Genomic DNA, 15937 nt, shown 5'->3' with positions numbered 1-15937 from the left:
GGCCGTGTCCTGGTGCCTGGTGAAGGGACCCCAGGAACCGGCCCCGCCCCGCCCCTGGCTTTGCCAGCGTCCCGGCGGGTGGGTGCGGCTTTGCGGCGGCTGGCCCGGCTGGCCGTGCCCAGGGTTATATATAGCCGGGCTGGGCTCTAGGCCATGCACACTCGATGCGTCGTCAGCTCCCTGGCCAGGCCATATCGCCTCCCCCTGGCCTGGTCTGATGGGGTGGGGCATGGGGCCAGTTAGCTGGGGTCCCAGTGTGGAGATGTGGCCCCTCTGGGGTGGAGCCGGGGGCTGGGCTGAGACAAAGGGGTCCTGCCTAGGGGGTGCCACCAGCCCCCGCCCCGGGCGAGGGCGAAGGGGGGTGGAGCATGGGGGGCTGATGTGATGGGGAAGGCATGTACCGGCTGCAGCTGTGAAAACACGGCCGGCCTGGGTCCCGCTGGGGGGCAGGGATGGGGGGGAGCAGCCCAGGGCTGAGGGGAGGGACAGAGCAGCTGGCTGGAGAGGTGGGGGGGAGCCACACAAGGGATGGTCTACCCTACGCGCCCCATGCTTGGCTGGATCCCACCCCAGATCAAGGCTGGCGTCCAGGGCCCAGCTGCCCCCCAATTGCGGTTACGTAAGGCCAGGGGATCCAAGCCCCCTAGGCAGGATAAAGGGCTGGTTCCCCCCTGCCGGCTCTGGCCCCGTCAGCAGAAAGCGGGGGGCAGGGACAGCATGGGGAGGGGGACATGCTCCCCAGAGAGAGCTGGGGGCCTGAGTAGGGGCACAATCAGCAGCAGGGGGCTGCACTCCCGGGAGTCCCTGTATAACCAGCCCCCTCACCCCGCCCCACCCCAGAGGGGGCTGCATCTCAGGGCCTGAGGAGCCGGGGATTCTGCTGCCCTGCACAGTGGGATTATCCCAGAGGAGGATCTGGGTGCGAGTCCCATCAGGTCCTGCCGTGAGGGGCTGAGGGGGGGTCAGGCGGGAAGGGGGCTGGGGGAGTCCCCCCTCCGCTGGTATTTGAGGAATGTGTCTTATCTCCAAAGCTCCAGGGTGGGGGGGTGGAGATGGTGCTCAGGACACCTCTAACCACCAGCCCCCACTCCCCAAACTGGGAGAGAACCCAGGAATCCTGGCTCCCAGGCCCCCTGCTCTCAGCACTAGGCCCCACTCCCCCCGCACCACCCCGAGCTGGGGCTGGGCAAATCCGTTGAGGCCAGACGCCGGCTCAGGCCGGAGATCAGCACAGGAATTCGCTCCCCCGGCCTCACATCCTCTCCCCGCATTCCTGTCCTGGCCAGCTGAGCCCGCGGCCCCCCGTGACCAGAGCCGAAGACGCCCGGCAGATCGGAGAGCGCGACACGGGACAAGACACGGGACTAGGCGGGAGCAAAACAGCCCTCAACCCCCGCCAGGGAGAGAACCCAGGAGTCCTGGCTCCCAGCCCCCTGCTCTAACCCACCAGGCCCCACTCCCCTCCCAGAGCTGGGGAAAGAACCCAGGAGTCCTGGCTCCCAGCCCCCTGCTCTAACCACCAGCCCCTGCTCCCCTCCCAGAGCTGGGGAAAGAACCCAGGAGTCCTGGCTCCCAGCCCCCCCTGCTCTAACCACCAGCCTCCACTCCCCTCCAGGAGCCACCCCCTCCATCTGTCTGTCCATCCCCCTGCCCCTCTGTCACGGACTCACAGGTCGTGCGGACTCTCGGCCCCATATGGTCCCTGGGGGGAACCCCCTTCACTGTGACAGCCCTTCTCGGGGGTCCAGCCCCTCCACCTCCTGGAGCCACACCTCTCTGAGCCCCCACCCTCCGGTCTTCCCAGCGGGGCATCTGATGCCACCTCCCCCAAGCCCCCCCCCCCATCCATTGTCTTCTCTCCAGGTAAACAGGTCACTGGGGCCCCCTCTCCTCTGTCCTCTGGCCCCTCTGGCTGGACCCGGCTGGTCCGGTCACCGGGGTCCTCCCTCCGCAGCCCACTGTCCCCCCCGGCCAGACCCGGCTAAGGCTCCAGGTCCCCAGTCGCTGGGGTCTCCACTCCCCAGGCCATTGGCCGGGGGTCCCATGTTCCCTTGCTGGCCCTGTGTCCCCACAAACCCCCTCTCCACCCCCTCGTTAAACCCGTAACACCCAGGGAAACTGAGTCATCCCCTCGGCGTGCAAACCACTGACAAAACCAAGAGAACCCCTCTCATCGTCACCCCCTCCATCTGTCTGTCCATCCCCCGCCCCTCCATCCATCCGTCTCTCCATCCTGTCACGGGGTCCCTGGGCCATGCTCTGACCTGCTCCCCGCGAAGCCGGGCAGGACTCTGGGGACCCTCCTCTCTCGGCACCAACTGTCCCCAGGGCAAGACGCTGCCCCAGCTTCCACCGTCCTGGGTCTGGCCCCGAAGCCTCCAGGCTCCCCTGCCCCACTGTGCGCTTCCCGCAGCGCGTTCCCCCCGGGTGGGGTCCTGGGGGGGCCCAGAGGGCCCTGCCCCCCAACTCCGCAGTCAGACAGGACTCTCAGCCCGCTGGGGAAACAGAAGGTTTATTAGATGACAGGAACAGGGTCTAACACAGAGCTTGTAGGTGCAGAGACCAGGACCCCTCAGCCAGGTCCATCTTGGGGGGCAGGAAGGCCAGAGCCCCATCTGGGCCTCCCCACATTTCCCCAGCCAGCCCCAAACTGAAACTCTCTCTCCCTCCTCTGGCCTTTGACCCTTTCCTGGCCCAGGAGCCACCTGGTCTCTGTTCCCCAGCCCCTTCAGTCGGCACCTTGCAGGGGACGGGGTGTCAGCCATCCTCTGTGCAGACCCCATCACGCTGCCCCCCAGGGCTCTGTGACCATCACCCCCCTGATCCTCCACCTGGATACTTGAGAAACGCCTAGGGAAACTGAGGCACCCACCCAGCATTCAGAGAGAACATTCGCACTTTGTCACACTCTTCAGTCGGCACCTTTGCAGAGGGGGGCCCAGGAGACAGGCTGTCAGCCATTCTCTGTGCAGATGGCATCACACGGGCCCTCTATTCCCCCACCTAGATACTTAAGAAACGCATAGGGGAAACTGAGGCACCCACCCAGTATTCAGAGAAAACATTAAGAACGTTCCCACTTCATCAAACACGCCCCCCTCTGTCTACCCCTCTGTCCATCCCTACCCCCCCAGACACCCTAGCTGCAACTATACAAGGTCTCCCCCCAGCTCTTTGCCCCCTCCATAGATCCCATGCAGCCCCAAATGGGGATTAGAATCCCCCCAGCTCCTCCTGCCCCACAGCGCCCCCCCATCTCTGTGTGGGTTTGACTTTCCCGGCCTCTGGCTTTTTGGCAGGTGGCTGATGGGATCCAGATGTGGGCCTGGCTTGTGTGTGCGCATCCGGCATCCAGCTCCCAGGGAGTGAATCCACCCAGCCAGACCCACAGCGCTGCCCGCCCTGTCCTGTCCTGCTCCCAGCCTGCGGGAAGGGGAGACGAGCAGACACCCCCAGGAACGGCCACATTCCCCACCTGAATCCCCCCGAAGGTAGGGCTCTGGCGCTGACAGGGGCGGCTTTGGACCCAGCAAGCTGGAGTGACTTTTCGGGGCACGGAGCACTCCCAAAGCAGATAGACCTCCCCACATCAGCTCACTGGACTCCTGGGTTCTGGGGGGGGGCATATCTCCCATGGTGGGGGGGGGAAATTCCCTCTGTATCAGCTTCCAGGACTCCTGGGTTCTATTTTTTTGGGGAGGGTGGAGTAGGGGCTCCTCACCTGTCCCAAAACAGACATCTTCCTTGGACTTTTGGGTTCTGTATTGGGGCAGGGGGGCAGCCGCAATCCAGTGGGAGAGATTCCTCCAGCATCAGGTCCCAGGACTCCTGGGTTCTATTTTTCTGGGGCGTCAGCCCCCATTCATGGGGGGAAATTCCCTGGTATTGGTTTCCTGGGTTCTGTTGTTTTTTTGGTGCGGGGTGGGGACTGTAGCCTCAGTGCAGGGGGGCGATTCCCTCACAGAGCAGCTCCCTGGACTCCTGGCTTCTTGCACTGTTGCCTTGGGGTTGTACGTTCCCCTCTGTGCCCCATGTTCTGCGCTCCCAGCTTGGCTTGTCTTGGCAGGCGCCGAGGGGATGGAAAACAGGATCTGTCGGTTTTTCCTCTGTCCCTGGCGCTCAGGGGAACGAGCGGGAGGGATTCCCAGCCGGCAAACAAGCTGTCTTGGACTGATGCTTTCTGGACCGGAGAGGGTGGATCACATCCCAGATCCAGCGCTGGTCATCCGGAGTCACCCCACTGCAGCACAGAACCCAGGAGTCCTGGCTCCCAGGTTCCCGCTCTAACCACCAGACCCCGCTCCCCTCCCAGAGCCGGGCAGAGAACCCAGGAGTCCTGGCTCCCAGGTTCCCGCTCTAACCACCAGACCCCGCTCCCCTCCCAGAGCCGGGCAGAGAACCCAGGAGTCCTGGCTCCCAGGTTCCCGCTCTAACCACCAGACCCCGCTCCCCTCCCAGAGCCGGGCAGAGAACCCAGGAGTCCTGGCTCCCAGGCCCCCCCGCTCTAACCACCAGACGCCGCTCCCCTCCCAGAGCCAGGCAGAGAACCCCGGAGTCCTGGCTCCCAGGCCCCCCCCCCCCGCTCTAACCACCAGACCCCGCTCCCCTCCCAGAGCCGGGCAGAGAACCCAGGAGTCCTGGCTCCCAGCCCCCCCCCCCGCTCTAACCACTAGACCCCGCTCCCCTCCCAGAGCCAGGCAGAGAACCCAGGAGTCCTGGCTCCCAGGCCCCCCCGCTCTAACCACTAGACCCCGCTCCCCTCCCAGAGCCAGGCAGAGAACCCAGGAGTCCTGGCTCCCAGGCCCCCCCGCTCTAACCACCAGACGCCGCTCCCCTCCCAGAGCCGGGCAGAGAACCCCGGAGTCCTGGCTCCCAGGTTCCCGCTCTAACCACCAGACCCCGCTCCCCTCCCAGAGCCGGGCAGAGAACCCAGGAGTCCTGGCTCCAGGCCCCCCCCCGCTCTAACCACCAGACCCTGCTCCCCTCCCAGAGCTGGACAGAGAACCCAGGAGTCCTGGCTACTGGAGAGGGGGGCTGCCTAGGCCACCCACCACCCAGTGGCATCAGGGTACGGTGCCACGTGGGAACCCAACAGCTGGCAGAGGCCTGGTGGAGCGGAGACGCCGGGGCTGGAGGTGGCGAGTGCTGAGGCTGCGTGGCCACAGGTTGAGAGGAAAGTGCCCCTGCCGGCCCCCGGAGCTGGGGGCACCGGAGGGGACATTTCAGGGGGGCAGCGAGGAAGGTTTAATCACAGGCTGCCTTGGTTCTCTCACGAGAGTGGGGTCCGGTGGTTAGAGTGGGGCAGGGGGTGTGGGGGAGCCAGGACTCCTGGGTTCCATTTGCAGCCCTTTGGTTGGCTTCAAGCAGAGACCAACCAATCGAGTCACAGGATCGGTGTGCGCCCGAGTCAGCCCCCTTCCTAGATCTTAGAGCTGGGGAGAGAACCAGGAGTCCTGGCTCCAGGCCCCCTGCTCTGACCACTAGACCGCCCTCCCCTCCCAGAGCCAAGGGAGAACCCAGGAGTCCTGGCAGGGCTTGTGCTAAGGAGTGTTCCCAGGCAGCCCGTGTGCTGGGCACTCCCGAACTCCTGGGTTCCCTGCTGCTCCATCCCTTTCCCAATGGCTATAGACATGCCCATGGAGCCCCACTCCAGTGACAGCCCCCAGGAGACCTTGGCAGAAGGGCTGGTGAGGTGGCATCTGCTGGGCCGGCAGCCCTGGCCCTGTACCCGGAGTCGAACCCAGGATGAATCTGTTCTCCACGCCCGACCAGGACGCCTGGGTTCCTTTCCCGGCGCCAGCCCAGGCTCCTTGGTGCTGTCACATGGTGCTTGCAGCTGGAACTGCGGACAATGACCCTGCGTTTGCCCGTTCAGCTCTCAGGATGGGGATGTCTCCCCGGGGGTCGATGCAGCGCCCTGCGCAATGGGGCCCTGATCTTAGTCGGGCGGGGGGGGCTGGGAGCCAGGACGCCTGGGTTCTCTCCCCAGCTCTGGGAGGGGAGTGGGGGCTGGTGGGTTAGAGCAAGGAGGGCTGGGAGCCAGGACGCCTGGGTTCTCTCCCCAGCTTTGGGAGGGGAGTGGGGGCTGGTGGTTAGAGCAGGGGGGAGCCAGGACTCCTGGGTTCTTTCCCCAGCTCTGGGAGGGGAGTGGGGGCTGGTGGGTTAGAGCAAGGGGGGCTGGGAGCCAGGACGCCTGGGTTCTCTCCCCAGCTCTGGGAGGGGAGTGGGGGCTGGTGGTTAGAGATGGGAGGCCAGGACTCCTGGGTTCTCTCCCCGGATCTGGGAGGGGAGGGGGGTCTGGTGGGTCAGAGCAAGGGGCTGGGAGCCCGGACACCTGGGTTCTGTTATTGAAATCAGGATCCAGCCTTGACCCCCTGCAGTCAGTTGAGTGACCCTCCCAGACTGCGACCCTGGGGCTGGATGGGAGCCAGCGCCCCCCGTGGGCACAGGCCCCGTCTCCCCCGCCTCCCCCCCTGCCCCGTGGCAGTAACTCTGTGGTCTGCCGGGCCCAGCCCAGTCCCTGGCTCGGCCCCAGCCCCGCGCCGGTTCCAAACCCCTAGGCGTGACCCCCTTATTCCGCTCCGGCCGCTGAGCGCAAACACGCCTCGGCTGCGGGGACAAAGGCTCTATTGTGGGCACCGGGGGGGGCATGGAGCTGGGGGGGCCGCATGGGTTTGGCCGGGGACAGCAGCCGGCTGTAATTGCTGGCTGCATCCCCGGAGCTGGAGCTGAGTCCTGGCCCGAGCTGCTGGACTGGGACAGGATCCTCCGGACGTACAGAGCAGCAGAACCGGTCCTGCCCCCAGCGCAATCAGGAGTGACTCCGGATTGGCCCTGGGGGAGCTGAGCTCTGGACCGGGCCCTGCCCCGATTGCTGCGCTCTGGGGCTGGGCCTGAATCGTGCCTCCTGCCCCCCGCTCCCCTCTGCTGCCCCATGGAACGTGAGTTGAGTCCCCCCCCAGCCCCGGCACCGAGTCAAAGCCAACAAACAGCCAGAGCCGTGGGGAGCTCGGCCTGGGCAGAAGGGAGCCAGGCTCTCCCCGGCAGCCAGGGCCGGGCGTGGGGGGCACCGTGCTGTGGGGGGCTCGGCAGGGGGCACTGTCTCTGCTTTGCCCTTTGGCCTTCCTGGGGCTGTGCCCCCCCATAACCCTGCCTGGGAACCCCTCCGTGGCCGCGGCCGGGTGGCGGGGGGGGTGGGGGGGCATGGAAAAAGCGAGGCAATGGGCAGGTGGCGTCATGCCCGGCTCCCTTCCCAAGGTAACCGCTCCCCACTGGCGTCTGCCCAGCCAGCGGCCCCCTCCCCTCGGCCCAGACACAGCCCCCTCTCACTCCCAGATGGCGGGGGAAACTGAGGCACAGAATGGTGGGGGGATGAACCCCACTTCTCAGGACAGAACCCAGGAGTCCTGGCTACCAGCCCCCCGCACACTCTGACCCACCAGACCCCCTCCCCTCCCAGAGCTGACTGGGCTCTAGGATGGGGGACTCAGTGCTGGGGCCGCGGGTGAGGATTTGCGGGGGGACTGGTCCCTGCACACCCTGTAGCCAGCTTTCTCCCCCTCTATTCCCCCTCCTATCTGTCCCCCTGGCAGTGGGGTCTGTGGGCGGCTGTTCAGAGCCGTGCCAGCCGCCCCCCGCCCCCCATCTCTCCCCCCGGCAGTGGGGTCTGTGGGCGGCTGTTCAGAGCCGTGCCAGCCGCCCCCCGCCCCCCCCATCTCTCCCCCGGCAGTGGGGTCTGTGGGCGGCTGTTCAGAGCCGTGCCAGCCGCCCCCCGCCCCCCCATCTCTCCCCCTGGCAGTGGGGTCTGTGGGCGGCTGCTCAGAGCCATGCCAGCCGCCCCGGCGCTCGGGGCTGGTCCCTTGTGGAGTCTCTAATTGTGGCCCTGGAGTCCGGCCTGTCATTGTGGAGCTTGTTTTCTCCCGGCCGCAGCGGTGGGGTCGCGGCCCAGCCCCGGCTCACCCCAGGGACCCTTCGCCTGCTGGGCGCAGGGCCCCACGGGGCTGCCCCCTGCTCCACCCCAGAGCCAGCCGCAGCCCGGGCCCCGTATCAGCAGCCCCCGCGCCCAGGCCGCCCCTAACCCCGTGCCCCCTCTCGCCCCCAGCCCCGCCATGCTGCGCGCACTGCTGCTGGCCGCCCTGCTGGGCCTGGCGTGGGCGCGGCCCTTCGAGCAGCCGGCCTTCTGGGACTTCGCCATGGACGAGGGGGCCGCGCAGCGGGACGAGGAGGAGGCCTCGGGCGTCTTCCCCACCTCGGGGGCCCCCGACTTCGAGGACGTCGTCCCTGCCTACGGGGGCCTGTGCCCCTTCGGCTGCCGCTGCCACCTGCGGGTGGTGCAGTGCTCCGACCTGGGTACGCCGGACGCCGGGGTTCCCGCCCCACAGCTGGGGGGGGCGGGGCGGGGGGGCCCCCGGGGCGAGGACTCCTGGGTTCTCCCCCCAGCGCCGGGCGCGGAGCGGGGCCAGCACGGGGACGGTGGGGCTCCCCCCTGCAGGGGCGTCTCGGAGCCCCGGTTCGCGGGGGGAACCCGCCTCACCCCCCGTCTCCCCCCAGGCCTGAGCTCGGTGCCCAAGGACATCGCCCCCGACACGAGGCTGCTGGATCTGCAGAACAACCGGCTCACGGAGCTGCGCCGCGGCGACTTCGAGGGGCTGCAGGATCTCTACGTGCGTCCCCCGGGGCCCGGCCCCCCAGCGCACCCCCCGCCTCCCCACGGCCCGGTCCGGCCCCCCAGCGCCCCCCGCCTCCCCACGGCCCGGCCCGGCCCCCCAGCCCCCCCCTGCCCCCACGGCCCGGCCCAGCCCCGCCCCCCAGCGCCCCCCCGCCTCCCCACGGCCCGGCCCGGCCCCCCAGCCCCCCCCTGCCCCCACGGCCCGGCCCGGCCCCTCAGCACCCCCCCGGCCCAGCCCCGCCCCCCAGCGCCCCCCCCGCCTCCCCACGGCCCGGCCCGGCCCCCCCAGCGCCCCCCCCGCCTCCCCACGGCCCGGCCCGGCCCCCCAGTCCCCCCCTGCCCCCACGGCCCGGCCCCCCAGCACCCCCCCGGCCCAGCCCCACCCCCCAGCGCCCCCCCCCGCCTCCCCACGGCCCGGCCCCCCAGCGCCCCCTGCCCCCACGGCCCGGCCCCCCAGCGCCCCACGGCCCGGCCCGGCCCCCCAGCCCCCCCCTGCGCCCACGGCCCGGCCCCCCAGCGCCCCCCCGGCCCAGCCCCGCCCCCCAGCGCCCCCCCGCCTCCCCACGGCCCGGCCCGGCCCCCCAGCCCCCCCCTGCCCCCACGGCCCGGCCCGGCCCCTCAGCACCCCCCTGGCCCAGCCCCGCCCCCCAGCGCCCCCCCCCGCCTCCCCACGGCCCGGCCCGGCCCCCCAGCGCCCCCCCGCCTCCCCACGGCCCGGCCCGGCCCCCCAGTCCCCCCCTGTCCCCACGGCCCGGCCCCCCAGTATCTCAGAGTCGGCCCGGCCCCCCCAGCGCCCCCTGCCCCCACGGCCCGGCCCCCCCCCCAGTCCCCCCCTGCCCCCCACGGCCCGGCCCGGCCCAGCCCCGCCCCCCCCCAGTGCCCCCCCCCCCGCCCTCCCCACGGCCCGGCCCGGCCCCCCCAGGCCCCCCCCCCCTGCCCCCCACGGCCCGGCCCCGGGCCCAGCCCCACCCCCCCCAGCGCCCCCCCCCCGCCTCCCCACGGCCCGGCCCTGCCTCCCAGCGCTCCCCCGGGCCCAAGCCCCGCCCCCCCAGCGCCCCCCCCCGCCTCCCCACGGCCCGGCCCGGCCCCCCCAGCGCCCCCCCCGCCTCCCCACGGCCCGGCCTGGCCCCCCAGCGCCCCCCGCCTCCCCCCGGCCCAGCCCCGCCCCCCAGCGCCCCCCCTGCCCGGCCCAGCCCCCCAGCGGCCCCCCGCCTCCCCACGGCCCGGCCCCCCCAGCGCCCCCCCTGCCCCCACGGCCCGGCCCGGCCCCCCAGCGCCCCCCAGCCCAGCCCCGCCCCCCAGCGCCCCCCCTGCCCCACGGCCCGGCCCGGCCCCCCAGCGTCCCCCGGGGCCCGGCCCCCCAGCACCCCCCCTGCCTCCCCACGGCCCGAACCCAGCCCCCCAGCGCCCCCCTGCCCCCACGGCCCGGCCCCCCAGCCCCCCCCTGCCCCCACGGCCCGGCCCGGCCCCCTCAGCACCCCCCCGGCCCAGCCCCGCCCCCCAGCGCCCCCCCGCCTCCCCACGGCCCGGCCCGGCCCCCCAGTCCCCCCCTGCCCCCACGGCCCGGCCCCCCCAGCACCCCCCCGGCCCAGCCCCACCCCCCAGCGCCCCCCCCCGCCTCCCCACGGCCCGGCCCCCCAGCGCCCCCTGCCCCCACGGCCCGGCCCCCCAGCGCCCCACGGCCCGGCCCGGCCCCCCAGCCCCCCCCTGCGCCCACGGCCCGGCCCCCCAGCGCCCCCCCCGGCCCAGCCCCGCCCCCCAGCGCCCCCCCGCCTCCCCACGGCCCGGCCCGGCCCCCCAGCCCCCCCCTGCCCCCACGGCCCGGCCCGGCCCCTCAGCACCCCCCTGGCCCAGCCCCGCCCCCCAGCGCCCCCCCCCGCCTCCCCACGGCCCGGCCCGGCCCCCCAGCGCCCCCCCGCCTCCCCACGGCCCGGCCCGGCCCCCCAGTCCCCCCCTGTCCCCACGGCCCGGCCCCCCAGCACCCCCCCGGCCCAGCCCCGCCCCCCAGCGCCCCCCCCGCCTCCCCACGGCCCGGCCCCCCCAGCGCCCCCTGCCCCCACGGCCCGGCCCCCCAGTCCCCCCCTGCCCCCACGGCCCGGCCCGGCCCAGCCCCGCCCCCCAGTGCCCCCCCCGCCTCCCCACGGCCCGGCCCGGCCCCCCAGCCCCCCCCCTGCCCCCACGGCCCGGCCCGGCCCAGCCCCACCCCCCAGCGCCCCCCCCCCGCCTCCCCACGGCCCGGCCCTGCCTCCCAGCGCTCCCCCGGCCCAGCCCCGCCCCCCAGCGCCCCCCCCTGCCCCCACGGCCCGGCCCGGCCCAGCCCCACCCCCCAGCGCCCCCCCCGCCTCCCCACGGCCCGGCCCTGCCTCCCAGCGCCCCCCCCCGCCTCCCCACGGCCCGGCCCGGCCCCCCAGCGCCCCCCCGCCTCCCCACGGCCCGGCCTGGCCCCCCAGCGCCCCCCGCCTCCCCCCGGCCCAGCCCCGCCCCCCAGCGCCCCCCCTGCCCGGCCCAGCCCCCCAGCGGCCCCCCGCCTCCCCACGGCCCGGCCCCCCAGCGCCCCCCCTGCCCCCACGGCCCGGCCCGGCCCCCCCAGCGCCCCCCAGCCCAGCCCCGCCCCCCAGCGCCCCCCCTGCCCCCACGGCCCGGCCCGGCCCCCCAGCGTCCCCCGGGGCCCGGCCCCCCAGCACCCCCCTGCCTCCCCACGGCCCGACCCAGCCCCCCAGCGCCCCCCCTGCCCCCACGGCCCGGCCCCCCAGCGCCCCCCCTGCCCCCACGGCCCGGCTCCCCAGCGCCCCCCAGCCCCGCCCCCCCAGCACCCCCCCCTGCCCCCACGGCCCGGCCCGGCCCCCCAGCGTCCCCCAGGGCCCGGCCCCCCAGCACCCCCCCGTCTCCCCACGGCCCGGCCTGGCCCCCCAGCGCCCCCCCCGCCTCCCCACGGCCCGGCCTGGCCCCCCAGCGCCCTCCCGCCTCCCCACGGCCCGGCCTGGCCCCCCAGCGCCCCCCCCTGCCCCCACGGCCCGGCCCTGCCCCGCAGCGCCCCCCCTGCTCCCACGGCCCAGCCCTGCCCCACAGCACCCCCCGCCTCCCCACGGCCCGGCCCGGCCCCGCAGCGCCCCCTCTGCCCCCACAGCCCGGCCCTGCCCCACAGCGCCCCCCCCTGTCCCCACGGCCTGGCCCGGCCCCGCAGCGCCCCCTGGCATCGACAGCGTACCCCTGCCCCGCCCCCCCAGCGCTCTGTGACTCTGGCAGCACCCCCTGCTGGGAGAGGCTGGTACTGCAGCCCTTGCTGGATTGGTCACCCTTGTGCGCCTCCACCCACAGGCCCTGGTGCTGGTGAACAACAAGATCTCGCGGGTGCACGAAAAGGCCTTCAGCCCCCTGCACCGGCTGCAGAAGCTCTACATCTCCAAGAACCAGCTGGCCGAGATCCCGCCCAACCTGCCGCCCTCCCTGGTCGAGCTGCGCATCCACGACAACAAGATCCGCAAGGTGCCCAAGGACGTCTTCAAGGGGCTCAACAACATGAACTGCATCGGTGAGACGGGGCTGCCGGGCCCATCGCCCCGACCTCCGGCCTGCCGGGGCCCATCTACCCTAGCCTCCCGCCTGCCAGCCCATCTACCCCGGCATCCCACCTGCCAGACCATCGCCCCGACCTCCGGCCTGCCGGGGCCCATCTACCCCGGCATCCCGCCTGCCAGCCCATCGCCACGGCATCCCGCCTGCCGGGGCCCATCTACCCCAGCATCCCGCCTGCCAGCCCATCGCCCCAACCTCCGGCCTGCCCAGGGCCCATCTACCCCGGCATCCCACCTGCCAGCCCATCGCCCCGGCATCCCGCCTGCCGGGGCCCATCTACCCCGGCATCCCGCCTGCCAGCCCATTGCCCCGGCATCCCGCCTGCCGGGGCCCATCTACCCCAGCATCCCGCCTGCCAGCCCATCGCCCCGGCACCCCGCCTGCCAGGGGCCCATCTACCCTGGCATCCCGCCTGCCAGCCCATCACCCTGCCATCCCACCTCCCAGCTCATCTACCCCAGCATCCCGCCTGCCAGCCCATCGCCCCGGCATCCCGCCTGCCGGGGCCCATCTACCCCGGCATCCCGCCTGCCAGCCCATCGCCCCAACCTCCGGCCTGACAGGGGTCCATCTACCCCGGCATCCCGCCTGCCAGCCCATCACCCTGGCATCCCACCTCCCAGCTCATCTACCCTGGCATCCTGCCTGCCAGGGGCCCATCTACCCCGGCATTCCACCTCCCAGCCCATCACCCTGGCATCCCGCCTGCTAGCGGCCCATCCCCTGGCATCCCACGTGCCAGCTCATCTATCCCAGCATCCCGCCTCCCAGCCCATCGCCCCGGCATCCTGCCTGCCAGCCCCCCATGGGCCTGTCACCCCACCATCCTGCCAGGGGCCCAGCTACCCCAGCATCCCGCCCCCCCATGTGCCCATCAGCCTGCATCCTGCCTCCCAGCCCCCCATGGGTCCATCGCGCCTGCATCCCGCCTGCCAGCCCCCCAGGGGCCCAATCCTGATCGCCAGCACCCTCTGCCTTGCTGCCCATCCCCCCAGCGCCCGCCCCGACAGCCTGGGGAGAGCGCCCCCTGCCCCACTGCCCACCCCCTGTGCCCCCCAGCACCTGGCCCTGACCATGGCGGGAGAGTTCCCCTGGGCTGGATGAGCTGTGAGTGATTCCGGTCTCTCTGCCCCCAGAGATGGGGGGCAACCCCTTGGAGAACAGCGGATTTGAACCTGGCGCCTTCGACGGCCTGAAGCTGAATTACCTGCGCATCTCAGAGGCCAAGCTGACGGGGATCCCCAAAGGTGACCCCCCAGCCCCTCCCAGCCCCCCATCTGCCCCACAGCCCCCCCAGCCCGCTGGCTGGCCCCATGGTGTCTGGGGACCCCCTGTGCCGCCCCCTCCATGGCTGGGACCCCCCACTCCGCGGTCCAGAGACACCCCACTCTGGCCGGGACCCCCCACTCCCCGGAGTGCTGAGGCCCCTCACCACTCTGCCTGGGGGGTGGGGAGAGCTGGAGGTCAGGGCCTCGGAGCCCCCCTGCACTGTGGCCCCCCAGCAATCCCCCCCGATCGAACCCAGCTCCCCCCACTCCCCCACCCTTGGGATCCTCCTGAGTCGGCCGTCACGTCACCTGCCCCGGCTCCCAGCCCCTGATCCCCTTCTCTGCCCCCCAGACCTGCCCGAGACCCTGAACGAGCTGCATCTGGACCACAACAAAATCCAGGCCATTGAGCAGGAAGACCTGATCCGCTACGGGAAGCTGGCCAGGTAACGGCCCCGGCCCAACGGCCCCAGCCCCCCAACTGTCCCGGCCCCCCGATCCGCTACGGGAAGCTGGCCAGGTAACTGCCCCCAGCCCCCCAACGGCCCCCGGCCCCCCCAATCCGCTACGGGAAGCTGGCCAGGTAACTGCCCCCAGCCCCCCAACGGCCCCCGGCCCCCCCCGATCCGCTACGGGAAGCTGGCCAGGTAACTTCACATGGTCCAGTCATTAGAGGGAGCCACAGAGCCCCACGGCATGAAGTGAGGTGACTCGTCTGCGTCCACCCGACCCCCCACATCCCAGGTACCCCCACCCCCTCTGCCCACCCCGTAGATACCCCACCCCTCTGCCCAGCCCCCAGCCCGCAGGCACCCCCCGCTCCGTCCGTCCGTCCGTCCATGCCCCACTCTCCCGCAGGCTGGGCCTGGGGCACAATGCCATGCGGATGATCGAGAACAGGAGCCTGACCTTCGTCCCGGCGCTCCGGGAGCTGCACCTTGACCACAACCGGCTCTCCCGCGTGCCCCCCGGGCTGCCCGGCCTCCGCTTCCTGCAGGTGGGAACGACACGGGGGGCAGAGGGGCTTATGGGAAAATCTCCCTCTCCCTTCCCACAAGCCTGGCTCCCTCTGATGGGGGGTTTGGGGGCTCTGAGGGGGGCTGGCTAAACTCTCCTATTCAGCCCCCACTATCCCTTGCCCCAGGTGGGCATTAGAGGGTTTATGGGGGGCTGTGGGGGGAATCTGAGGGGTTGTGAGGGGTTGAGGGGGCTGGGGGTTCTGGGGAGTAGGGCTGGGAGGGTTGGGGTGTTCTGGGGGGCTGTGATGGGGGTCTGTGGGTCTGTGATGAGACGGGGGTGCTGGGGCGCTGTGATGGGGGTTTGGGGGTATGATGGGTGGGGGGCCTGGGGGTGCTGCCTGACCCCCCCGTCTCCCCTCCCCCCAGGTGGTATACCTGCACGCCAATGACATCACGCAGGTGGGGGTGAACGATTTCTGCCCCGTGGGGTTCGGGGTGAAGCGAGCCTATTACAGTGGAATCAGCCTCTTCGGGAACCCGGTCCCCTACTGGGAGGTGCAGCCGGCCACCTTCCGCTGCGTCACCGGCCGCCTGGCCCTCCAGTTCGGCAACTACAAGAAATAAGGGGGCTGGGGAGGGGGGCAGGGTGGGGGTGCAGTGGGGAGGGGGCAGGGTGGGGGTGCAGTGGGGAGGGGGGCTGGGGGAGCTGTAGGGGGAATAGAAGGGGGCAGGAGGGGGCCTGGGGGTGCAGGGAGTGGGGAAACCAGAGGCCTGTTGGGTCCAGCACTGTGGCCCCATTACCTGCCATGCTGGGGGGCTCCGTGCCACGGGGAGCGGCTCTAACTCAGCTCCCCCCCACAGCGGCTCTGCATTGTCCCGTTGGCATCGACTCGGTGACCCACGGAGGGCTGGGGGGCAGGTGGGGACCCGGCCATGTAGTTTCAAAGCACGGCAGGATCGGGGCCACTGGGATCTTACTGCCAATCCTTGGAAAGTTCCCCAACTCCCCCCGCCCCAAGCACCCCCGGGACCGCTTGCCCCCCAAGTCATGCAAACGGGATGGGAAGGTTGAGGGTTTGGCCCCAAACCAGTTACAATTTTGCAACTTGGGCGGGGGTGGGGGAAGGCCCCCGCAGGTGACAAAATCTTGCAAGAGAATTGCAAACCAATTGACAAAGAAAATCTTGAAACCATCAGGGAGAAAATGGAGGGTGAAAAATGGAGAAAATTTGTCACAATTGTGGCAACAAAACCCAAAGCCCTTCACCAGCCTGCAGGGGAATTTTCCTGGCTGACTTCCTTGCAAATTGCCGAGAAGCGGCCAGGAAATTGGCACGCCAAAGCCACGGAGAATATTGCACATTTTGGGGACACACATTTGCATGAATATTTTGCCCTAAAAGCGTCATGGAGGAAATTGTAACAATTTTGCAAAAGAGGTCCTGCCACGTTTGCATGAAAAGATT

General features: G+C 71.6%; 1 protein-coding gene across 1 annotated transcript; it reads left to right on the top strand.

Moving 5' to 3' along the window:
- Window positions 1-1071: 1071 nt before the first annotated feature.
- BGN (biglycan) lies at window positions 1072-15106 on the top strand. The gene is made up of 8 exons (XM_078850049.1): window positions 1072-3491; window positions 8102-8349; window positions 8551-8663; window positions 11987-12200; window positions 13381-13491; window positions 13865-13958; window positions 14371-14509; window positions 14898-15106. Exons 2-8 carry the CDS (start codon window positions 8109-8111, stop codon window positions 15093-15095), a joined length of 1110 nt encoding a protein of 369 aa, XP_078706175.1. The 5' UTR covers window positions 1072-3491; window positions 8102-8108; the 3' UTR covers window positions 15096-15106.
- The last annotated feature ends 831 nt before the right edge of the window (window positions 15107-15937 follow it).

This window comes from Lepidochelys kempii, chromosome 23 (genome assembly GCF_965140285.1).
Source record: "Lepidochelys kempii isolate rLepKem1 chromosome 23, rLepKem1.hap1, whole genome shotgun sequence".
Lineage (NCBI taxonomy): Eukaryota > Metazoa > Chordata > Testudines > Cheloniidae > Lepidochelys > Lepidochelys kempii.
The sequence above is the reverse complement of the archived record's forward strand: the minus strand, read 5'-3'. Positions and strand labels throughout refer to the sequence as shown.